General features: G+C 47.6%; 2 protein-coding genes across 5 annotated transcripts in view; one reads left to right on the top strand and one right to left on the bottom strand.

Annotated features, from left to right (window-relative positions):
* The window catches only part of C5H2orf76 (chromosome 5 C2orf76 homolog), a 69,077-nt gene extending 51,665 nt beyond the window's left edge, over positions 1-17,412 (bottom strand). Inside the window, exon 1 of one of the 4 annotated variants that reach the window (XM_029539203.1) lies at positions 17,385-17,412. The gene's annotated coding sequence lies outside the window, so the exon portion shown is untranslated. Of the gene's footprint in view, positions 1-16,664; positions 16,740-16,793; positions 17,074-17,384 lie in introns of those variants that run through there. The other 3 variants (XM_029539201.1, XM_021198754.2, XM_029539204.1) reach the window with 3 other exon arrangements.
* A 97-nt stretch (positions 17,413-17,509) lies between these two features.
* Dbi (diazepam binding inhibitor, acyl-CoA binding protein) lies at positions 17,510-25,403 on the top strand. Its single transcript, XM_021198634.2, has 4 exons — positions 17,510-17,657; positions 18,586-18,703; positions 22,036-22,098; positions 25,160-25,403. Exons 1-4 carry the CDS (start codon positions 17,649-17,651, stop codon positions 25,231-25,233), a joined length of 264 nt encoding a protein of 87 aa, XP_021054293.1. The 5' UTR covers positions 17,510-17,648; the 3' UTR covers positions 25,234-25,403.
* Positions 25,404-25,942: the final 539 nt, after the last annotated feature.

Genomic DNA, 25,942 nt, shown 5'->3' with positions numbered 1-25,942 from the left:
TGTGTGTGTGTGTGTGTGTGTGTGTTTCAGGGAGTCTGGTGTGGTGGTGGGGTTCTATACGCCTGTGGTGTGTGTGCATGTGATTTAGTCACAAAAGAGTAACAGTATATCTTTTGTAGGAATATGGAGCCAATGGAAAATACTTTGTTAAGCAAAATAAAGGTGGGCTTGGACAGACAAACATTCTGTTTCTCTGGAGCAGAATCTATGTGGGAGAAGAATAAGGAGCTGAGCGGAAGGGAGTCTATTCAGGAAGGAGGGGAAGAAGAAGGAGACCAGCAGGTGGGTGAGGAGAGGACAGGGAATAAAAGCAGGTCATACACCTGTATGAATGTCCCCAGGGAGCCCATTATCCCACACAATCCTTTTAAAGGGAGGAAAAAAAGCCAACCTATCACAAGTTTTAAGTGTAGGAAAAGCATTCAAACAGACAGTAGGGACAGAAGACTTTACAGCTACCAGCAGGTCTGTGCACCACACAACCTCCCTCTGTGCCACAGGCAGGGGTGAAGTTGGACAACTGTCTTCTTTAAGCTCCTTCCTTTACTCTCCCTTTGTAAGGCAGCATACAAAGTGACGGATTTCCTAATGGCATACTGCATACTCCATACTTCATGTCATGAACTGCTTTTATGCACCTCCCCCCCTGCGCCCTCCCTGCCCCCTCGCACCCCCCACNCCCCCACACCCTCCCCCGCACCCCCGCACCCTCCCTCCTGTCCAGCAGCTCCCCCATCAGCTTCCATGTCCCAAGCATTCTCTTCCTGCTTTCCCTCTTTCCCCTCCCTTAAGATTTCTTCCTCCCCTTGCTTGGTCCCCTTTCTATGCCACACACACACACACACACACACACACACACACACACACACACGTACGCACACACACACGCACACACACACACACACACTCATACATGCACACTTTAGAGTCAGTGTATAAGAGAAAACAGGAAGTATTTGAATTTGTGATTCTGACATATTGTAACATCCAGTTCCATCCATTGCCTGCAAATGTCGAATTTAGGTTTCTTCACAGTTAAATACAAAACTCAGAACTTCCATAGATGGCATTTGTTTTAAAGGTATTAGCTGTATAGACAAAGTGTAGCTTTCCAAAAAGTATGGTTTAACCACAAACAAACCAAAAAAATAACCACATCCATACTACCTTAAATGCTTAGTTTCCTCTATATTTAGAGATTACTATTGAAAGTATAAAAGTCTACTGTTGTAAGCTTTTAGACTTTATTTTCTGGTGGTGGGTAGGGGTATGTGGAGGTCTGAGAACAGCCTGCAAGAGTCTGTTCTCTCTTATACTGTGAGTCAGGGACTGAACTCAAGTCACCAGGCTTGGCAGCTGGCCACCTCCCTGGCCCTGTTTTCTTTAAAATAAATTTGCTTTGTGTGTGCAATGGCTTCTTGTTTTATTTATTCATTATTAATTCGCACATGTGTGTATTATGGGGAAGGCATGCCACATGACAGGTCAGAGGTCAGAAGACAACTTGTGGGATGGGCTTCAGGGGCGGAGCTCAGGCAGTCAGGCCTGCCCAGCAAGTGCATTAACAGGCTGAGTCATCTCGCTGCCAGATGGCTCATTTCAGCTACTCGGTTAATTCAGAAACACCCAGGAGGACAGCAGCAAATGTCTGAGGACATCTACCAGGTGTGTGCACACACGGACCATTACATCACAAGGACTCTGACCTAAGGAGAGGATTAGATCAACTCACAAGATGATGGCACCTCGGAGACAGTGAAAGGTGGTAAGCAGGGCCTGACTGGAAGAAACAGATCACTAGGGGCTTGTCCTCTGAGGTTTGCTTTGACCTTTTTATATATCCCCTCTTCTCCACACAAGCCAATCAGCCACACCCTCCCCCTCAGGATGGACTGAACCCTCGGCTGCACCCTCCCTGTATGGACTGAGTGAGCCCTCTGTTGTACCCTCCCTGTAGGGATGGACTGACTCCTCTGCTGCACCTTCCCTCTGAGCCCTCTGAAGCTATGAGCTCTGGTTAACCTTTCTCCCTGAACTTGTCTCTTAGGTATTTTGGTCACAACAGGAAAGTAACTGCAAGTAAGGACACTAGCAGAATGGCCAGGTGTAACAAGAAACACAGACTAGGGAGATGGCTCAATTGGTCAAGTGACTGCCACAGAAGCATGAGGCCTTCGGTTCAATCCCTGCGCCCACTCAGGAGAAGCAGAGAGCTGACTCCTCCAAATTATGCTTTCCACACAAGCCATGGGATGTGTACCCTCCCACATACATACCCAGGGTATGTATGTATAATATATATGTGTATATAATATATGTAATAAATGTATAGAATCCAAAGACCAACAATAATAATTAATAATGTAAAACTAGGACCACATGACAATTAAATGAACATCTGCAAACTTTCTGCCCTTTTTCTTAGTTGCTTACATACTGCAAACCAAAATACTAGATCATTCTTATTCTAACCACCACAGATGGTACATCAGTTAAGAATGTGTTGCTCTTGCAGAGAAGTGAGTTCAGATCCCAACACTCACACTGGACAGCTTACAACTCTGGCTTCAAGGAATCCAGGACCCTCTCCTTGGTTCCATGAACATTGTCACTCACATGCACAAACCCACATACAGACACACACAGAAAACTAAAACAAATCTAAATTAAAAGAATGCTTTTTAAAGTTTGGATCATTTTAAGATAAGTCAAAAATAATAAAACCTTCCACCTGTGGGTATTTAAGTAACATGGTCAGCTCAGAATAAATATGAGCTAATCTAATAACTCTACACGTGCTCACTCATGCTGCTGAAGTTTCTCTCGGTGACCTTAGCAGCTGGGGATGGGTCACTGTCAATGCCACATAAGTAAATAAGCACAGGATCCCATTCGCTCTTTCAGTCTCTGACCTGCTGGCATCGACACCTGTAGCTCCACAGACCTGCCTCAGCCTGTCTTTCATCTTGGGCAAATGAGCAAAACCATCACTTGTTTTCTACACTGAGGGCATGTGACACTTAAGAAAGTATCCAAGGCAGCGAGTGCTCCAGATTCAAGAGGAAGACTGTCCGTGCATCATGCATGTCTGTTTCTCTCTTAAGGCTCTCTCTGTCTGTCTGTCTGTCTGTCTGTCTGTCTGTCTGTCTGTCTGTCTGTCTCTCTCTCTCTCTCTCTCTCTCTCTCATGTATATCTGTCTGATTGCATAGGTATCTATGAGGGCTATTAGGGTGTCTTCCTCAATCACTCTGTTCCTTATTTTATGAGACAGGGTCTCTCACTGACTTGGCTTGGCTGGGCTGGGTTGGCAAGTGAAATCCAGGGATTCACCAGTCTTTCTCAGTACCAGGGTTAGAGACAGGGGCCACTGTGTCTGGCTATTTTGACCTCATCGACTGGTCTGGGACTCATTGTATAACTCAAGCTGCCTCAAATTCACAGAGAGCTACCTGTCTCCATTTCTGCCACTGGAGTGCTGAGATTAAAGGCATGTGGCACCAGGCTCAGAGTGTATCCAGCTCTTTATGTAGGTTCTGGGGATCTGAACTCAGGTCCTCCTGCTTGTAAAGTAAGCACTGTACCCACTGAGCCCCACTCTAGCCCCTGCACTGTCCATCAGGGAGAAGCTTCACCCTTCTGTGTTGGGCCTCTTACAGTTTTTATGCACATTATGAGCACAGTGGGTAGCTGCTGTTGTTTTAAGCTATCTTTCTAGGATATATGGCTTCTAGTATCTCAGCAAGACAGACATGGGATCTCCTACCAGCACATCAGGCAGGTCTGGCTACCGTCTGGTAAAATGAAGACAGTATCTCCCTCAGGGGGAAAGAAGCCTGTGGTCCTACTCTAAAGGTTCAGATTACCTAAAATTGGGGTTCTGCAGCTGTGACACAAACACATGAATGTGTATCAACCTCTGAGCCACAGAGCCCTGACCCATGGGAATTTAGAGCAAGAGAAATTAATATAAATGATAAGTGTTCTTGGCTGTGCCATGAACAACCCAAGCATCTCATGTCTTCCTTCCATCAACATCAAGTTTTAGATCATAAGGCAACAGATGTGGGTGGGTTGGTAGAGTACTTACATAGCATGCATAAGGCCCTGGGTTTGATCAAAGCAGGCATGGTAGTGACACCTGCAATCCCAGAATTCAGGAGGTAGAAGCATGGTAATCAGAAATTCAATATACAGTGAGTTTGAGAACACGCTAGGGTACATGAGACTCTGTCTCAAAGAGTAGGGTGTATAGAGCTGATGAGTTGGCTGTATGACAAGTTCTAATTATCAACTCCTCAGAATCTAGAGTCACCTGGAAGACAGACTCAAGGAAGGACTGTCTACATTGAGTTAGTCTGTGGGCATATCTATGAGGGATTATCTTGATTATGTTAACTGAAGACCTTTCCACTGTGGGTGACACTATTCCCTAGGCTTAGAATCCTAAGAGTGGAGACACTTAACTGAACACTAGCCTGTGTAGGTTATTTCACTGCTCTTTGTTCTTGACCATGTACACAGTTGCTTCAAGTTCCTACCATCTCAACTTTCCCACAATGATGGAAGTGTGCCACTGGGGATAGGCTTTGGGTTTTCCAAAGCTCAAGCCAGGTTCAGTGACTTCCTGATGCCCATGGATCCAGACATAGAACTTTCAGCTACCATGTCTGCCTGCATGCCACCATGCTCCCTGCCATACGGGTGATGGACAAAACCTCTGAAACTATAAGCAAGTCCCAGTGAAAGGTTTTCCTTTGTAAGAATCTCCATTGTCATGGTGTCCCTGCAGTAGTAGAACACTAAGACAATGAAAAGGAAAGGTTTACGTTGGCTCACAGACCAAAAGTTCTCAGTCAGTTAACCATCTGTGGCCCTACTACATCAGGGCTATGGGAGCAAAGATGGTACAAAAATGTGTCAGAACAGAACCACGCACTTCAAGGTCAGGGCACAAAGACCGAGAGAGAGAGATGAGGGTTTATACCCAGTGATCAAAGATTTCTCATAGGTCCCATTTCTCAGAGGGTTCTGCCACCTCCCAACCACAACAGCTGGAGGATCATACTTTTAGAGTATGAGTCACAACCCCTTTGGGGTCAGAATAAGGGTCATTCACAGGGGTCACCTAAAACCATCAAAAACACTGACATTTACATTGCCATTCATAACAGGATCAAAATTCCAGGTGTGACATTGCAATGAAACGATGAATGGGGTCACCACAACACAAGGAACTGTATTAAAGGGTCACAGCATTAGGAAGCTTGAGAGCCAATGCTCCAACATATGGGCTTTTAAGAGATGCTCTGGTGTCTAGTGAGATGACTCGGCGGTTAAGAGTGCTTACTTCTTCAGAGGACCAGAGTTCAGTTCCCAGCCCTCAGCTGGGTAGCTACCAATTACTTGTAACAACAGCTTCAGGGAAGTATTTTCCCTTTTTGGCCTTAAATATACAAACAAAATCTATCTATCTATCTATCTATCTCTCTCTCTCTCTCTCTCTCTCTCTCTCTCTCTCTCTCTCTCTCTCTCTCTCTCTCACACACACACACACACACACACACACACACACACACAATTTTTAAAATAAAATCTTAAAAATTCAAACAACAGAAGGGAAGGAAACTGGCATGCCTAGAGTAGAGTCATTAGCCAATTCAACATGGTTGACTCCCACACCTACACGTACCATAGGAAGGGGCAACGGATGCTGGTACTACCCAAGCCACAGTGGCAGGGCAGGATTTAAGGAAATGACCCAGCTCTGGATGTCCCAAAAGCCTATTCCATAAAACACGAGCTACTGGCTGCTGAGTCACAGCAATCATTTTGCCATCTCTGACTGTGCTGGGATTTCATCTCTGTCAGCAAAATTTGAGGGTCCCTTCACCACTCCGGGGATGGTTCACATTGATTGCCAACTAGACAGGACCTAGAATCACCTAGGAGACAAATGGATGGGTAGTCTTTGTCAGAGTTTCTAGACTGGGTTAATAAAAGCAGGAAGATCCAGCCTGGATGTGGGCAGCACCATCCCATGAACTGGGGTCCTGGACCGAGTAAAACAGAGAAAGCAAGCTGAGCCCCAGCAGCCATCTCTCTGCCGCCTGACTGCGGATGCCGTGTGAGCAGCCGCCTCACACTCCTGCTGCCATGCCTTCCCCACCATGATGGGCTGCACCCTCGAGCTGTGAGCCAGAGCAAACCCTTCCTCCCTGAAGTTGCTCTTGTCAGGTATTCCATCACAGTGACAAAGAAAGTAACACCATGCATAGCAATGTAAGTTCCTCAGGACGAGGTAGGTAGCCTTTGACCACCACAGAGACACGACCTGTTCTTCAGCTTCTCGCCACCCCAAAGAAAACCTGCCTCACTGCTGGATTTATTGTTGTTCTGTTTTTCTGTTTTAAGATGGTGGCTCACTATGTAGCCCCAAATAGTCTTGAACGAGATGTCCAGCTTCGTAAGTACTGGAATTATAGGCACAGGAGTACTGAGACAGCTATTATACGCTGACTCAGGGGGGAAGAATGCCTCCTAATGTGCATTTTGAAACCTAATCACCAATGTGACAGTATTGTGAGGTAAGGCCTCAAGGAGTTGACTGGGTTGTGGGAGCAAACCCTCATGAACAAGGTTAGAACCTTGTAAATGAGGTTCCAGAGGCTGGGAAGATGGCTTAGTGGGTGAAGCACCTGCCATCTAAGCATGAGAACTGGAGTTTAGGTCCCCACAACCCACATGAGTGAGTGGCAGGCATGATGGCCACTTGTAATTTCACACTTGGAAGGTATAAATAAGGGCTCCCCAGAACAAGATGACTCGCCAGATTAGGCCAATTGGGTTCGACTGAGAGATCCTACCTCAGTAAGTTAGGAGGAGAGGAGAGAGTATCAAGGAAGACATTCAATGTTTACCTCAGGTCTCTACACACACAGGCACACATACATATGAACACACACACACACACACAGGCACACATACATATGAACACACACACACACACACACACACACACACACACACACACACACACACACACACACACACACACACACACACACACACACACACCCCTAGGGAAAAAAGAGTGAGAGAGGCCTCAAAGAGCTGCCTTGTCTTCTTTGTCATAAAGGACACTGTCCAAAGCATATATGAGTCAGAAAACCAGGACTCACCAGACACCAGACTTGGCCTCTAGTGACACACAACTGGGCCCTAATCCAACAAGACTGGTTCCCTCAAGTAAAGAGTCACTTGAGAATACCACATAAAGACAGAGAATTAAACAGTCCATCTATTAACCAAACGCCAAGGTCCACAAGAAGCTGGGAGACAGACACAAGCAGATTCTCCTTCAAAGGCCTTGGAAGGCTTCAGTGCTGCTTGTCCTAGTTAGCTTCTCTTGTCAACTTGACAGAGCCTGCAGTCACCTGAGAAGTGAGTCTCAGTTGAGGGATGGCTAGCCTCAGTGGGCATGGGGGTGGGGGATGGTTTGGAGAGCCCAGCCCACTGTAGGCAGCAACATTCCCTGTGCAGGTGTCCCAAGCTGTGTAAGAAAGCTAGCTAAGCATGGGTCAGTATGCGAGCCAGCAAGCAGTGTTCCTCCATGGTTTCTGCTTCAAACTCCTGCTTGAGTTTCTGCCCTGAATTTACTTAATGATGAACTGTGATCTTTAGGTGAAATCAACCCCTCTGCTTCCCCAAGTTGCTCGTGGTCCAAGTGTTTTTATAACAGCGGGATAAAGAAAACCAGAATGCTGCTGATGCCTGCCAAGCTCTGTGACAGCAGAGTTCTGATGTTTTAAACCATTCTGCACCTTGTTTCTAAGATACAGATAAAGAGAAGGGGACTCCAGGTTGGAACAAGCAGCACATGAGTTATGAATTGCAGGGCCGTCAGGACCTGCACACGTGTGTGGAGGCTGGAGGACAACCCTAGGTGTCACTCTCAGGACTGTTGTCCACCTCCTGAGACAGGTTTTAACCCCAGGAAAGAGGGAACTGATACCACAAGATATCCTCCGACTTCCACACACACACCAAGGTCCAAGTGCACTCCCATACACCTGCCCCCCTCTCTCAAATAAATGTTACTTTCTTTTTTAAAAAATAAGAAATGAGCCAGGGAGATGGCTCAGTAAGAAAAGTGCCTGCAGAACAAGGGTGAGGACCTGAGTTCAATCCCCAGCACCACGTAAAAGCTGACTATTGTAGCAAATGCTAGGGGGTGGGAACAGAAGTGACATCCCTGGGGCTTACTGGCCAGCCAATCAGGATGACTTAAAAAATATTTGTGTGCTCATGTGTGCATGCATGTGAGCGTGAATGCACATGTAGAGGTCAGAGGACATCTGTCTCCTGGTTCTCTCCCTCCACCATGTGGGTCATGGGGTTGCCAGGCTGCTAGGCTTAGCAGCAAGTGCCTTTACCCCTGAGCCACCTCAGCTGATTGTGGCATCATAGAAACACACACACACACACGATTTGACCTCATCTTTTATGTCTGTTCAGCTTCTGCACTAGAAACTACCCTCGTGATGGTGATGACCGAAGTTCAGAGTGTCAAACTCAAACAGAGCTCCAGGCTCTCTGAAGTCATCTTCACTTGACAGATGGGGAAAGAAGGATGGAGGAGTTAGGGCCATGGGGTCATTCACAAATGCATGGTGTCTGAGTTCCATCCAGGTCATGTTCCACGAAGGAAGCATCTGACAGGCTAGAAGGAACAGTTAGCATCCCGGGAACAGAGAGAGCACTCAGGAGAGGTAAATTCCAGATGTCATCTGGCAATACTCGAGCCAGGAAGGGTGTTTGGAAGATAAACCACGTCTGCTGAATGCTCAAAAGTGCACATTAAACAGGCTCAGTTGATCTGGTGTCAGGTTTAGTGAACAAACTAGTAAGTAGCTGAATGTCTTTTTCATTTTCTTCTTTTCCGTTTTAAAAAAAAAATCCTGTGTGGGGCTGGCTGTGCTGTGGCACACACTGGAGGTCAGAGGACAGATAACCTTTGACCTCTCCTGTCACCCTGTGTGAGGTTTCCTGTTGTCAGGCTAACTGACGCATGGCCACTGCATAGTCAGGCTAACTGACCCATGGCCACTGCATAGTCAGGCTAACTGACCCATAGCCACTGCATAGTCAGGCTAACTGGCCCATGGCCACTGCATAGTCAGGCTAACTGGCCCATGAGCTTCCAGGGATTTTGCTGTTTCCTCCTCCCATCTTCAATAGGAGCTCTGGGAGTGAAGATAAAGGTGTAACATTTCCACATCCAACCTTTACGCCGGCTCTGGGGACTGGAACTTAGGTCTTCACCCTTGCGAGGCAAGTGTTTTATCTACAACATCCCAGGTCCATCTTAAGATAGGATGATGTTCTACCTTATACCTAACTCTCCAATAACCACAGTAGCACTAATGGAGACATTGGAAACTCAAGAGTCTTCACTGGACTTTTAAGACTCACGCAGGAGGGCAGGTGCCCGGGAGAGCTGACGAAATGGTTCAGTGGGTGAAAGCATTTGCATCCAAGCCTATGGAGCCTATGACTGAAGTTCAATATCCAGGACCCACATGGTGGAAGGAGTGAAGCCACTCTCACAAGTTGTCTTCTTCCACACACACACACACATGCCCACTTACATGTACGTGCACAAAAAATTAATGGTACAAAAACAATCTAAGAAGGGTTTGGAGAGGTAGCTCTGCAGTTAAAAACATTTGTAACTCTTGCAGAGGACCTGGTTCAGTTCCCAGCACCCGTGAGGCTGCTCACAATCATCTGTAACTCCAGCTCCAGGAGCCCAATTCCCTCTTCTGCCTTCCATGGGCACCAGATATGCATGTGGTACACAGACATATATGCAGGCAAATTTATACGTATTTTAAATTTTAAATAATAATCTAAGAAAGATAGAATATTCACACAGGAGTTACACATTCAGAATCTACTGTACTTTGTAGAAGCAATTTAAAAATACTTTTTATTTATTTATTGTTTTGTCTGTTGGGGGAGGGGTGCTTGGTTCTTTGAGACAGAGTCTAGCTATGTACCCCAGTTTAAACCTCAAACTTGAAATCTTTCTGTCTTATCCTTTCAAATACTGAATTACAGGTGTGCCTACTATGCCTGGCAAAATCAGATTCAGGGGCTGGAGAGACGACTCAGTGGTTAAGAGCACTGCTCTTCCAGAGGACCTGAGTTCAGTTCCCAGCACCCACATTGGGCAGCTCACAGTAGCTTGTTACTCCAGTTCCAGATCTGACACCCTTCTCTGGCCTCTGTGAGCCTCCCTATACATGTGTGCATGCTCACACAAAGACACACACAGATACACACAAATAAGAACAAATCTTAATAATGAGCTCAAAGTGGTGCTGACCTGCATGAAGAGGTGATGTTCTTTTCCCTATATTTCCTGCTAAGTACAATTCCAAATCCTGATGTTCTGTACAAGACAAAGCTCGACTCTGAAACATGGAGGGAGGAGGGCAGGCAAGCTAGGGACCTCAGGACCTGAGGCATAAGATAGTGATGAACTACTTTCCTGAAGTTTCTTGGGTCTCAGACATCATTGCTTAGCAACTCTCCAATCTCATAAATACCAATGATGAATCGAAATCAGAAAGCTTTAGGGGCTGGAGAGGCGGAGCCACAATTAAGAGCACTTGCTGCTCTTGCAATTTTGGCTCCCAGCACCCATGTCAGGGGACTCATAGCCCTCTGTGACCCTAGTTCCAGGGGATCCAACACCCTCTTCTAGCCTCCATAGGCACCCAAGAAGCACATACACATACGGTCACAAAGGCATACACATCAGAATCATATTCTCTCTCTCTCTCTCTCTCTCTCTCTCTCTCTCTCTCTCTCTCTCTCNTCTCTCTCTCTCTCTCTCTCTCTCTCTCTCTCTCTCTCTCACACACACACACACACACACACACACACACACACACACAAAGTTTGCAATTCTTAGTCAAAAGTGTCAGCACAGAAGGAACCTAGCAAGTTAAAAGCTTCAGGCAGGGATGGCTCTGCTCTAGTAGAGACCACAAAAGACTGCAGCCATACCTCTGCCTGGATCAGAAACATCAGAAGGATGTTAGGAGTACCATCCTCACTGGGCTTTAATGGGGCCCCATCATCTATCAGAGGAGGAAGAGATCTAGGCCATAGGGTACCCTACTCCCATCTTCCCCGTGGCTATGAGGCCACCTGAGGATCTCCAACTTGCACCCCATCGCTGGCTACACACATGTTCCTCCCTCTCCACAGAGAGTGGTGTAAGAGAGACCTACTGGAGGGCCAGCACTGTCCATCCATCCACTGTAGTAAGGCCCATCCTAGCCCATCTTAACATCCATGGAAGGCAAGTCATGACAGTAGCAAGGCATTCACCAGCAAGGCGGCTGCAGAGGCCCAAGGAGAGCAGGACCCCTACCTCAGCTCAGTTGCTAAGAAGAACAGAACATTTCCCTCCACCTAGTAATAATGTCAGTGATCCCCTTCTTTGTCAAAGTGAGGGTATCAAAGAAAGAGACTAAGAAAGGGCTAGAGAAACGCCTTGGTTGTGAAGCCTTGCAAGCACAAGGACCTTAAACAAGGAGCTAAATCCCAAATCCCATGTTTAAAACATAAACAGGCATGGCAGCAAGCACTTGTAATCCCAGTCCTGAGGAGGAAGAGACAAGCAGACCCCTGGGGTTCATGGCTCAGCCAGCCTAGCCTAACCAGGGAGCCCCAGTCCAGCCCAGGAAGAGTTCCTGTCTCAAAAGCAAGGTGGAGCCACTAAGGTGACTCAGCAGAGAAAAGGCTTTGCCTTGTAAGCCTGATGACCTGCATTCAGTTCCCAGAGCCCACGTGAAAAGCCGGATATGCAGGCTCACAACTGTGATCCCAGCACTCCCACAGTGAGATAAGAGGTGGAGACAGAAGGACACCTGGAACCTCGAGGGCCAGCTAGCAGGGCAGATGAAGAGGAGCGGCATAAAGGAGGTAGAAGGGGGAAACTCACCCCTGCAAGTTGGCCTTTGAACACTCATACTGTCACACACACACACACACACACACACACACACACTGATTTTCAGTAAGAAAAAATGGAGCAGTTCACAACCACCTATAGCTCTAGTTTCAAGGTGAACCGATATCCTCTTCTGGCGTCTGTGGGCAACCGCACACACATAGTACACACTCGCACAGACACACATATACACACAGTTAAAAAATAATTTTTAAGAAATGTGCAAAAATAACAAAATTAATAAAAGGTAGATGTGCCTGAGGACCACCAGCTGAGGTTGTCCTCTGGCCTTCACACATACATACACATGCACATGCACACACCCCCACACACAAACACATGTGAACACATAAAGGAGCTAAGACAGGATATGTAGTAGAGGATGCCTTAGAACATCCGATCCTTCCCTTTCTCCCAGTGAGTTCAAGGACACTTCCCTACCATCTTCCACCCTCAAGCCCTCGTGGTGTCCAGCACTGGTTACCACCACCCATGCTGCCTGGGTATGGAAGAGGAGAGGATGGTAGAGAATGATACCCAGGGTGTACTGCACACACTCTAACGCCTGCCTTGATGCAGGCCCTCTCAACATCTGAGGAAGGAAGAATTCTTGCAAAGAGGAGGGCCATTCAGAGCTCCGGCTAGCAAGCCTCCTCTTACTGCATTGTAGCAAAGTCATCCTTACCTTCCTACCCCACTCTCTGGGCTCCCACCTCCCTCAGCCTTCACAGAGCCCAGGCGTCTGCCCTCTCTCCCCACTCCTATCCCAGACGCACTCCCCCATCCCTTTAAAAACATACTATTCCCCCCACCCCTGTGCTGCTGGAGCCTGGCCAGAGGAGTCACATTCCTAGAAAATGGAAACCAAGCTCTGAGCGTTAACTGGGAGTGTGGGAACACCCTCACCTTCCACGGAAGCTCTCACGCAGCATTAATTTGTTCTTAACTCTTTTCTTAATGGTTAGGTTACTTTTAGAAATTAGAGGTTTCCTTTAAAGCAAGAAACTCGATCTTAAACTGCTCTTCACACCTAATGGGCAGGAACAATTCTCGCCTGTTCATGTGTTTTTGGCCATCTGGTTAAGCTAACAATAAGGGAAACCCTTGGATCCAGACACACAGAAATCAACCTCAAAGTGAGGGGAAACTCTACCTGCTGGCTAGCTTACATAGCCAGAAGGCGTAGTGCAAACTGCTAGGTCTTATCCAGTGTTGGGTCCTTCGAGTTACGATGCTGGCCTGCCTGACAAAATATGCCCACGGATCCAGTAGTGGCACCATAGTTATAAAATAATCAAGTGCTTTCTGATTTGCTCTGAGGCCTGCTTCAAAGTAGGCATTCCACACCTGGTAAACCTGGTCAGTCTAACTAAGCTGAGATCAAGGAGCCTGTGGGCAGCCAGAACGATACCTCCTAGACTCATAACCACGAGAACAAGCTGCAGCACTGGCAACTCCTACTGACCGGCTCAGGCAGTCTGCCTGATAAGTTGGCCGGATCAGGCTCCCCATCCCAAGTTCTCTGCTTCCAAAGCTGGGAGTGTCACCAAGAGATTGCACAGGTCTCTGGCCATAGTTCACCTGTTTTGTTCTAGCCCACGATCTGATAATCAGTGCTAATGAATTCAGTTGGCTTCCAAGTTGGCAGCTAATTAAAAGGAACTTTTTGAATTTTTTCTTTTTGCCATTTTTTGTTGTATTATGTGTATGAATGTGATGTGATATGTGTGTGTGTGTGTGTGTGTGTGTGTGTCAGAGGCTGACATTAGATAGCTTCCACAATTGTTCTCCATTTTACTTTTTGAGACAGTCTCTCAGTAAACCCAGAGCTCACAGATTGACTAGAATGGTCACCAAGAAATCTCCTGGGATTTGCCTGTATCAGCCTCCCCGGTGCAGAAAATACATTTCATCAATTCTGTGGGGCTGGGAATCTTCATTTCTGCAGAACAGACGCTTTACCAAATGAACCATCTCCCAAGTCCTTTCCATTTGCTTCCTGAGACAAGGTTTTAGTGCGGAGGCCAGGCTGTCCTCAAACTCTCAGGGATGCTCCTGGTTTGGTCTCCCTCCTCCTGGGAGCTCAGTGGGTCACATTACACCTAGCCAGAAGGAGCAAATCTCACAGAAAAAAAAAAAAAAAAAAACAGGCACTGTACTCCGTCAATAAGGATTTGTTCAATTCTTATGAGGAGCAAGCACGAAGAGACTGAGACGATCGGCGGCCAGTGCCCGGTGAGCTCCGCTCTCCTTAGCTCGGGGATGGGAGAGAGCAGACAGTAGAAAGGTGAAGTCACCATGAGAGAGTTCCTCATGGGGACATAAGCAGGGCTGGGAACCCCAGCATTACTCAAAATTATGAAAACCAATGACCTTTTCCAGTTTCGCAGAAATTTCTAAGTCAAAAAACTTCATGACTTGCCCCAAAGCAGCTTATTTTTATTTTTTCATCATGTGTGTGCATGGACTGTGTGTATGCATGCAAGCTCATGCATGACACAGCACACAGATGGCAGTCAGAGAGCACTTTTGTGGACTTGGTTGTCCCCTTCTGCCTTTATACGGGTTCTGAGGGTTACACTGACATTGTCAGGACAGCAGGGCAAGGGCTCTCCCGGCTGAGCCATCTTGCCAACCCCTGCAGTTTACTTTTAAAATTAAATTTGAAACACTGAGAAGGCTCAGACAATAAAGTGCTTGCCACACAAGCATGAAAACCTTTGAGTTCAATTTCTATAAACCGTACAAAATAGTCAGGCATGATGGAATATGCTTGCAATCCCTGTGCTAGGGAAACAGAAAAAGAGGGGTCTCTGGGGCTCACCGGCCCAGACAGTCTAGCCTGCTTACTTGGTAAGTTTGAGGACAATGGAGACACTGTCTCCAAAACAAATGGAAGGCACTTGAGGAATAATAGCCCAAGTTTTTCTAAGGCCTCCAAATGCCATCCTAGCTCCCTGGGGTAGAGGCACGAAGGGTGGGCTTAGTGGTGACATTCCCATAGCTGGGACACCAACGAAGAGTTGCTGAGCAGCAAAGGAAGGAGGCAGAAGGTGTGCTGAGAAGCATGTCCTCAGGCTCACTGACACGGGTGCCTGGGAAACTCCACACAGAGACCTTCTTCAGTCCCCTCTGGCTCAAGAGGGCTTAGCTCCCAAGGGTCCACACTCTTCAGCATGCCCCTCACCCACTTGAAATAATTTTTGTACCCTCATCTGGAACCACTACCTGGAATTAATAAAGTGAGTTATATTCCTACAAGCAACCAACAACTCAACCTGGAACTACATACAGACTGGCATACTACATACATACAGACTACATTCAGACTACATATAAACTACATACAGATGACATACAGACTACATACAGAGTGGCATACTATATACATACAAACTACAGACTACATACAGACGACATACAGATAACAGCAACACGCCCACGGATCCACTGACTGCATCTGAGTCCACTCAAAGCTCTGTGGAGTCACTTCTTTCAGAAGTGACAAGGAAAACTACAGTAAGGAATACAAGCTATCCATCTGAGACTTAAGGTCCCCAAATCGCCACTGTGGAAGACATCTACATTTTTTTATACTTCACAGGCAATTTCCCCAAATTCACCTCCAACATTTTTGTTACTTTTGCTTTCTGAGCGAAGTGGCTCACAAACTAACAAATCTACCTATGTTCCCTGCAATTAAAATTCTCCTTCCCAAACACTCCACAAAACATAACCAATGCTGTTGGTGACATCTGAAAGCTCGGACTTAAGCTTTCTATTTGGCGGGGCTGGGAACGGAACCCAGGATCTCACCTATACTAGGCAGACAGACCCTCTCCAGCACGGAGGAGCAACCCCAGCTCTGCCTTTGCAAACTACTACAGCTGTGATGAGGGGACGGGTAGACAGGGTGGCAAGCTGTGGCCCAGGCCTCTGGCCACACATTAGGAAGTGAAGAGGGACTGTCTCCCTTTTGTAATGACCTCCAGAGAATTTTCTATCACCCCTCTCTTTCACCTTTGTATCCAGTGCCAGAAAGTTCTCCTTTCAGCCCACTAAATCCTCCCGCTCACTTGTGCCATCCCCCTTCCTCCTGCTCCCACGGAGCCAAGGCCCCTATAACACCATCACCTCTGTTGAAAAGTCCCCTCCCCACCCCCATGACTCCATCAGAATGACTGCCTGCGTGCCCAGAATGAACAACCTCTGCCATCACCTACTCAGCCTACCTCGTTCTTACTTCTCCAGCTCCATCGTGTTTTAACTTAGTTGCACTTCCTCATTGTGTGCCCCGCTGTAGTCTTTTGACCCGGGACACATATTCTTAGATTTGAATGCTGTCTAAACTCAACCCTCTGAACCTGCTGTGCACTCCTAAGCATGCTCTCCCTAACACTCTGGGTTTTCTCAGTTTCTCTGACCTCCGTGTCTAGCTTAACTTTTAGCATAACTTTTCCTCCGTCTCCTCTCCCCAATGTGTGTCAACACTTTCAGCTTGTCTGTCCTGTGGGTTTTTTACCTCGATCTTTTAATAAAATTGTCCTCTAGCTTCCTTCCGAATCAGTTTTAAAATATTTCACTAATGAGACTAAGAATTCAAATGAAACTGCAGTGTCCACAGTAACTCCGGCTTACCCCTGCTCTCTGCTAGAATGCTCCTTGCAGGGCTCCCTCCAACAGCATCTTCTCCCCAACCCCTCTCCACACACATCGGTTATAACTTCAAACTCTTAGCTTTTTAAACTATATCAGCTATGAACCTACTATAAGACGCTGCGAGGTAGCAAAGATTCGTCTGTTTGTCCGCTGCTGCGTGTCCAGGGTCTAGGAGTCAGCACGCATCGGGTCACGTGTTTAAAAACCATTAAGTTATTCACTTAACCAAGGTTCGATGGGCACCTCTTCTCGTGCAAGTTTGTTATATCACATTGTCTCTGCCTTTATAAAGCACTGATGGAACACAAGACTGTGTTAAGGGTGCAGGACTGACAACTATGGGCAATGTCAAAGAATATGCCAGAAGTTCAAAAGAAAAGGCCTGGGTATGGACTTGGTCCATCGGGCCACCGCTGCGCGGTGCACCGGGGATTTTTCCCTAGATCCCCTGAAAGGGGTTGGGGCATCCCTTTTTCTAGGCGGAGAATTTACTCAACCAGCAATGCAACTTCCGGCCTCGTTCCACTCGGCATGAGATTTAAAGGGAAAGAATCATACTGATTTCTGCTCTCCTCCCGCAGCACCCCATTTCACGCGTTCTCAGTTCCTGCTAGCTCCTGCCCAACTGCCCTGACCGAGAAGGTCCCGTCCGTCCCTTCCCCCACCGAAAAAAAAAAAAAAACCCGAAGCGCGTCTCACCTGATCCCAACGTGCCCCGCGGCTCCTCCCCGCGCGTGCGCAATAAACGCCCTCTTGGGTCCGGGAAGAGTTGGAGCTCTCCGCTAGGATGGACACACCCCGAAAGCAGATCCGACTTCTGATTGGCTGCTGCCGCTCGCCCGAGCTCACTTGGAACGCGGGGGGTTGTGCTTTTAAAGGCGCTAGCCGGTCCGCTCTGGAACGTGATTGCTGCTGCTTCTGAGCTTGCTCCCGCGCATTCGGCATCCGTATCACCTCACCAGTATGTCTCAGGTACTGCGCGTGCCCCGCCGGGCTGCGAAGATGCAGTGGGTTTGGGGAGAGCAGGGTCTATTTCCTCAGATATCCCGCAGCTCTTCTGGGATCCGAGCCCAGTTCATAGCCTGGGGAGCGGAACTTTTTCCCTTGCAGATATGTAAAACTGCCACCCACGCCGGAACTGCTATAGAGTTGCCGGTGGGCTGAACTCCTGGGTGAAGCAGGAACAGGGTCCTCGAAAGAAAGATGGGGCGTAAGGGGGAAGGAAGGACAGGGAAGATTGAATCCCACACTGGGAAGAACCGAATGGAATAGAGGGGCACTCATAGAGGCCCTGGCTGAAGAGCCTGGAGGTCGGGGAAGGTATTTAGTCTTGTGTCTGGCATGCCCCTGTACAGAAGAGATGTGAGTAGGTGAGGTGCCCCAGGAGCCTTTTCCTTCCTCCACTGGAGAGTGGAGACCACTACCTAGGACTGAGCCCTGTAGGGCGGTCTCTGACTCCTCCCACTTGCCTCTCCCTAATCTGGGCACTGGGACAGAGGTCAAAGCTGAACTCCAGGCCCCAGTAGGAAGGGACCAGCTGGCTCCAGACCCTGGATTCCACGGCATTCGTGTCCTGAACCTTGATCAACTGTTTTGATCCCCTTACTGCCCAGTCAATCTCCGCTGATCATAGGTCGGGCTTTACTGGAACCCCAGCAGTTGTTGGATCTGGGCCAGTGGTGGCCCAGGCAGTTAGTTGGGCAAGAAAATTTTCAAGGGCGTGCACTCCCACTGTGAGCCAAAACTATTCCCAGCACTTGACACAGTGCTGTAACTGCTTGAGTGGACAGGTGGGCCTTAGGGAATCTTGGCAAGAAGAGGGAGTCTGGGAGGAGTGCATCCATCCCTGGGCCTCTCCCACTCAGGCAACCTACATCCTGTTCCTCTCCCTCTCTCTTAGGCTGAATTTGACAAAGCCGCTGAGGAGGTGAAGCGCCTCAAGACTCAGCCAACTGATGAAGAGATGCTGTTCATCTACAGTCACTTCAAACAAGCTACTGTGGGCGATGTAAATACAGGTAGGCCCAGCTTCTCATCAGAGCGGGCCAAGTTGGCTCGGCAGCCCGGGAGTCTGAGAACTTCACCTTCCGACTGCCGGAGGCAGGGTGTGATGGCAGAACATTGGTATCGAGGCTTTAAGCTGAGAGATCTTCACCTGCAAAGGCCATCTCCCTAAACTCTTAGTGACTCTGGGAGCAGAGTCAGTGTGGATTTAGAAGGACTCTACTGATTATCTCAGCATCTGCTCTGGAGGAAGCAAAGGCTCCAGCGAGGAAGCTTGCTCTGAGCCCTGTAGCTCGGCAGTCCCTTTCTTGAGCCTCCTGTTTCCATCAGATGAACAGGGTCATGGAGTGCTTGGCTGCCCGAGCCTAATAGATGAGTAAATACATCATATGTGGTACCCTGGGGCAAGGCAGGCCCAAGTCTGCCCTGTCCAGGTGACTTTTCTCCCTGTCCACAAATCTTGGGCAGAGTTTTCCTTTTTGCCAAGTATTCTTGGTTGATGCGCCAGCCTGTCTCTGCCTCTCCAGCACTGCGTTATAAGCACGGGCCTTATATTTTTTTCCCTCCCACATGGGTTCTGGGAGTCAAACTCAGACCCTCGTACTTTACTGGCTGGCCTGTCTCGCCAGCCCCTTGGTATAGCTTTTGAAACTACGCTATGGATTACCTTGGTCTATGATACCGTCTTTTCTGCTGCCTTGAGCAGTGGCTATATACTGAGATAGCTGCACAGTGTGTTCCAGCAAGGACTCATGACAGCATAGAAGGAAATGTATGCCTCAGTCACCCACCAAGCATGGCCTCCAATTCCACTGGGGCTGGAGTGGCTGGCCAAGCGGGTCAGAGATTTGAGGGCTTATAAACATCCAGGAAGGAGAAGGCAGTGGGAAGGGAGCAGGGAGGCGTGGATGCTTTCTGCTAAATAGTATTTTCTCAGAGCCTGGCTTCTAGCCACGCTATTGGTACTTGCTGGCATATAAGCATTAGTAGACTAGCTTGGAATCCACCCTTGCCTGGTCAGGGAACTGGTTGGTTGGTTGGTTGGTTGGTTGGTTGGTTGGTTGGTTGCTGTACTGGTTCAGTACAACAGACTAGCCACAAGTGGTTATGTGGGTTTTAGCTGAAAATAGCTAAACCTAAGTAATGCCAAAAGGCCAGTCTGTAGCTACTCGAGCTGTGTTTCAAGGGCTCAGTGGCCACAGGGGGCAAGAGGCTTCTGAATTTGAAGTTGCAGGGATCACTGAAGTGGCTAGCAGGTGCTTGCTGCCATGCCTGACTATCTAAAGGACCCACTGGGTGAAAGGAGAGAATTGACTCCCAAAAGTTGCCCACTGGCTTCCACGCCTGCACAGTGATGTGCACACAGGCGCACCCTAATATACAAATTAACTGAGTGTTGGCAAATAGATGTTTCCATCTAAGGAGAACAGACTGGCAGGGAATCTTCCTCTGAGGTTCTGAGGGTTCCTTTGCAGGCACAGTCTTCCTGTGAGGTTCCTGGAACTTATTTTTCTCAGACTCAGTGCCCCAGGCTGTACACTCTGCAGTTTCTGCTCCTAGCAGTGAAGTTGTTCCCAAGGAAGAATGGTGGAAGGGCTTTCCAAAAGCAGGCGCTCTGGAAGCAGCGTAGTCCTCAGACAAAACCTCTAGAAATCAACAAGAAGGAGTCCAGCGGTGTGTGGAAACAGCCAGATTATCAAGATAAGTACAGGCAAGGACGCCAGAGCCCCCCAGATGACAGTAATGCAGCTCAAAGGGAAAACAGCGGAAAAGGGGATGGGGAGAGACCCTAAGAGCATCTCTTTCCAGAGATGATTTTTAGGTTTGGTGGTGTTGTTTTAATTCCATGTGCATTGGTGTATTGCTTGCATGTATATCTGTTTGAGAGTTATCAGATCCCCTGGAGCTGAAGTTACAACCGAGAGCTGCCATGTGGGGGCTGGAAATTGAACCTAGGCCGTCTGGAAGAGCATCCAGTGCTCCTACGGGCTGAGCCATCTCTCCAGCCTTATTTATCTTTTCAGAATTTTTGGATTCTGAACCACATGAATGGATGTTTGATTATTTATTTTGATTAAAGTAGAGGTTTGGTTTGGTTTTGAGGATTTTTAGTCTCCACACTCCCACCCCCTATTTTGTTTAAGACAGAGTCTCATGTAGCCGAGGCTGGCCCAGATTCACTATATAACCAAAACTAACATTGACTTTCTGATCCTCCTGCTTCCACCTCCCAGATATTAATTCCCATGCCCAGTTTATCTGGTGCTGGCCCTAGGACCCAGGGTTTGGAGCAGGGTGGGCAAGCGCTCTGCCAACTTGGCCACATCCCTAGCCCTTGTATTACTTAATATTTTTCTAATTTTGAAACAGAATCTCACTAAGTCACTCATTCTGGCTTTAAGCTCTCTATAGGTCACGCCTTGACCTTTCCCTCCTCCCGGCCCTACATCATGGGGGTGTGAACACTATGCCTGCCTATTTTTTTTTTTATTGTATTATATTTGATTTTGGGGGGGGATAAATCCTCATGTATCCTGGGCTGGCCTCAAGCCCACTGTGTAGCCACGATGACCTTGAATTCCTGATCCTCCTGCCTCTACTTCCTGAAGTGCTGGGATTATAGGCCCGTGTCGCCATGCCCTGTTGATACCTGCTGAAGCTCACCAGGGCCCCAGACATTCAAGGCTTTTTGCTTTTTAAAGTAAAACAGTGGGTTTTAAACCTTTAACTTTACAGTTCAGAAAATTTTAAATTTGGGTTGCTATAAGCCCGTCTGGTTTTCTTACAATAGAACCCACTGTGTGAGACACTAGGAGTTCTTTAAAAACCGTGTTAAGAATGCTGGATTGTCGCTCTTCACAATTGATGGCTTCTGACTGGAGGCCACTGGAAGTTTGACCGTGCTCCAAGGAGTATCCAGGCAACGCAAATTGGACTTGATTTGTTTGGTGGTTTTGGGTATTTTTTTGTTTTTTTGTTTTGTTTTGTTTTTGAGGGAGGGTTTGGGGGGGAGCTGGAAGGACTGGGAAGTGTAGTTGGGGTTCATGATAATAATCAATAAAAATAATGTTATAAAAACTGTCTTGATACCAAGGGGTGGTGGCATACTCCTTTAAAATCCCAGCACTCTGTGAGTTCAAGGCCACTCTGACCTAGAGTGATTCCAGGACAGCCTTGGCTATGCAGAGAAACCCTTTTTTGTTGAAAAAAAAGAAGAAGAAGAAGAAGAAGAAGAAGAAGAAGAAGAAGAAAAAATAGCAAATTCTTGGCTTTCCTGGGAAGAGTTGAAAGTCCACCGTTAGAACTTGTAGCAAACCTCATAGTGTCTACTTTTCCCTCGCTGCAGATCGGCCGGGGCTCTTGGACCTCAAGGGCAAAGCCAAGTGGGACTCCTGGAACAAGCTGAAAGGTAACAACCATGTTCTGATCAACTCCCTCCCCTGTGAGGCTGGGCACTGCAGGCTCCCTTCGAGAGCGGGGAGGGCAAAGGTCAGGAGGCACATCTTGGAAGCCAGCCTAGCTCGCCCTCACATGGAGAAAACTAGGTCATAGTCTTTCTTTTCCCTCCAAATGTTAACTGATAACTTTTCTAAGAGCTCTCTGTCTCTGGGCATAGGAGTTGTCTGGGGGGAAAGGGCCTGGGGATGAGGCCACTGAGAAACAGACTGAGGCCGTTGCCATGGTCTTTGGATGTGTCCAAGAGTTAGGAGAGTTCTGTCCACACCTCTCTCTCCCCAACAAGGCCAGGCAGTGACCCCTTAGCCGAGTGGCCTTCCCCAGTTCCCTTTCAGCCAGAAGGGCACATGAAAAAGAGGGATGAGGTAATACAGGCCAGTGAATGGAATTATTATTTGCTAAAGCACAATCATCCAAGAAGTGTCCAGGATCCACTAAATCACGTGTTCCCACGGCTGCAAGCCCCAAAAGCTGGCACCAAAGCCGTTGGCAGCTTTCGTACGCTTGCTAGCCAGTTGCTGAATAAGCCTTCTGTCCTCTCCCAAGGAAGAAAGGCATGAACTCAGGAAGGGCCGCAGCACACTAAAATGCTCTGCTAGGGGGCCATGCAAGTCTGGCTGGTCCTTTTCCACACCATTCTCAGGCCCCTGGGCATCTAGAGCTTCACAATAAGCTCTCTCAGTCCCTGAGGACTTCTCGTTTCCCTAGGGGACTCTAGGAAGCAAGTATGTCCCTCGGGGTGTATTCATGGTCCCTGTGCCATGACAAAGAGACAAAGATTTGCTTCATTCCTCTCCAAAAACCAGCTGCTTTCTGCTCTGTCCTCAACTCTTCTCACAGCTTCTCTCTGTGGAGGAGGAGGGGGAAGAGGGCGGCTGGCTTAGCTTGCTCACAGCCAACAGTACAGCTGTGGGAGATAAAAAAGTCCAAAACAAATAGTCCATAGGCTAAAGCCAAACATGAGATTATTGACACCAGGAAGATCAGTGCAAGGACACTTTCCTGCTTGTCCACAGGCTGGGGCCCCACGCCGTCTGCTGTCCTACTTTCATGGGTGACGCATCATGCAGGTGCTTAGTGCATGGTGAAGCGCCCCCTGGAGGGCCCTGAGTCCAGTCCTCAGGCCATCTCTGAGATGTAAAAGGGCTGTACTGGACATGTAAGAAACAACCTCCAAAGATTTAACTGGGATCACAGCAGATGTAGCCAACCTATAGCCCAACACAGGTACAATTTTAGACGGTTAGTTCATGATTATCATGGGAGAGAGCAGACAGACATGATCCTGCAATGTCAGAAGCTTAGATATCTGGGGCTAGGGAGATTGCTCAGTCAGCAAGGTGCCTGTCATGTAAGCACAAGGACCCGAGTTCAGATACCCAGTGCCTGTGTAAAAAGCCAGGCACCGCAGCAGGCACCTGTAACCTGGAAGGGTACAGAGACAAGCAGATTGATCCTCTGAGCTCACTGGCCAATCCATGAGCTCCAGATTCAGTGACAAATCTTGTCTCATAAAATAAAATAGAAGCCGGGCATGGTGGTGCACACCTTTAATCCCAACACTCAGGAGGCAAAGGCAGGCGGATTTCTGAGTTTGAGGCCAGCCTGGTCTACAAAGTGAGTTCCAGGACAGCCAGGGCTATACAGAGAAACCTTGTCTCAGAATAAAATAAAATAAAGTAGAGGGTCTGGTGAGATGACTCAGTGGGTCAAGGGGCTTGCCACTAAGCCCAACAACTTGAGTTGGATCCCAGAACCCACATGGGGATCAGTTCCCACAAGTTTCCTTCTGACATCTACCCATGCTGTAGTATGCCCCCTTCCTCCTGGCTAGTTACTGTTCTATTGCTGTGAAGAGATACCATGACCAAGGCAACTCTGCTTGCTTACAGTATTAGAGGGAAGTCTATGATTATCATGGCAGGAAGCAGACAGACATGATGGTAAAGCAGTAGGCTGAGACCTTCATATCCTGGTCCACAGGCAGTAGAGACTAACCCTGACATCAGCTTTTCAAGCTTTAAACCCCACCCCCAGTGGCACGCCTCCTCCTCTGATAAGGCCACACCTCCTGATCCTTCTCAAACAGTTCCACTAACGGAGGACCGAGCATTTAAACCATTCCCATTCAGATCAAGACCACCACCACTTACAAAATACATACATAATTTTTTAAATAGGTAATGTGGGGCTGGAGAGATAGGTAATGGACTAGGGGTACTTATGGTGCTTACAGAGGATTTAGATTTGGTTCTCAGAATTTATAAGTGGGTCACAACTCCCTGTGACTCCAGTTGTTTTTGTTTTTGTTTGTTTTTTTGTTTTTGTTTTTGGTTTTTTTTTTTTTTTTTTTTTTTTTTTTTTGTTTTTTTTTTTTTTTTTTGGTTTGTTGTTGTTATTGTTGTTGTTTTGAGACAGGGTTTCTCTGTGTAACCCTGGCTGTCCTGGAACTCACTCTGTAGACCAGGCTGGCCTCAAACTCAGAAATCCGCCTGCCTCTGCCTCCCAAGTGCTGGGATTAAAGGCATGTACCATTACTGCCCAGTGTAACTCCAGTTCTAAGAGATCTGACACCCTCATCACACTCCCACAGGTACCTGCATACATTTGGTACATATGTATACTAATTGCCTTAGGGTTCTGTTGCTGTTTAGAGACACCATAACCAAGGCAACTCTTACAAAGAGAACATTTAATTGGGACAGGCTTACAGTTTCAAAGATTTAGTTTATTATCATCATGGCAGGAAGCATGGCAGCTTGTGGTCAGTGGGTCAGGAAATGAGGGTTCTCTATCTTGGTCCACAGGCAGCAGAAGGAGACTGACATGTAACTCTGACCTGTACATTGCACATATGTGCACATTTACTGGCAAACACACAGACACATATATTGCATCCACTGTAAAATATGCACACACAAGTTTTTTAAAAGCAAATGCTGGGCACCCTGGCCAGCACCTTGCCTTTCTAGCATACAGCCTCCCTGATGTGTATTCCTACCAATTCCTTCCAGGGACTTCCAAGGAAAGTGCCATGAAGACCTATGTGGAAAAGGTAGAAGAGCTAAAGAAGAAATACGGAATATAAATGACCAGATTTGGTGGCCAGCCACACATGTGACCTGTGAGGACATAATGCCTTGTTTTTTTCTAATGTAGATGATATGGCTCTGATACATTAAGGCCAGAGTTAACCTCTGCTCCTCCTCCCTGTGTAGTTTTTACCTGAAATCAATTAAAAGTACATTTGTTACTCTATGCCTGGATTACTCTACTGTCTGGGTGTGTGTGTGTGTGTGTGTGTGTGTGTGTGTGTGTGTGTGTGTGTGTGTTTCATTTTTATTACCTTTAAATGCATTTTATGTGTGTACAGGTGGGTGTGCGTACAACAGAACACGTGCAGATCAGAGGAAAACTTTCCAGAGCAGGTTTTCTCCCCCTACTGTGTAGGTGCTAGGGCTCGAACTTAGGTTATCAGGCGGTTTTACCACTGAACCATCTCACAGCCCATCGTCAGGGTTCTTGAAATAACTTCCCTTCCTCTAATCTCTCATCTCTGCTTCCTCTAATGATGTGCTTTGGGGCTGCAGGGGTGGCTCAGTTGGTAGAGTGCTTGCCTAACATGCACAAACCCATGGGTTCAGTTCCTCAACACTGCGTAAAAAAATGTCAGGCCCGTTGCCCATGCGCAGTTGTGATCCCAGCACCCAGGAGGTAGATTCAGGCCATCTCTTGGTGACAGAGCAAATTTTAGAGTAGCCTGGACTACACGAGACCCTGTGTCATAAAAGTAAAAA

The sequence above is a fragment of the Mus pahari genome, chromosome 5 (genome assembly GCF_900095145.1).
Source record: "Mus pahari chromosome 5, PAHARI_EIJ_v1.1, whole genome shotgun sequence".
Classification (NCBI taxonomy): Eukaryota; Metazoa; Chordata; class Mammalia; order Rodentia; family Muridae; genus Mus; species Mus pahari.
The sequence above is the reverse complement of the archived record's forward strand: the minus strand, read 5'-3'. Positions and strand labels throughout refer to the sequence as shown.

What these genes read in the sequence shown, in the direction of transcription:
- Dbi (XM_021198634.2), top strand. An exon ending in TGTGGGCGATGTAAATACAG is followed by an intron (nt 18,704 to 22,035) that starts GTAGGCCCAGCT and finishes CCCTCGCTGCAG; the next exon opens with ATCGGCCGGGGCTCTTGGAC. An exon ending in CTCCTGGAACAAGCTGAAAG is followed by an intron (nt 22,099 to 25,159) that starts GTAACAACCATG and finishes AATTCCTTCCAG; the next exon opens with GGACTTCCAAGGAAAGTGCC.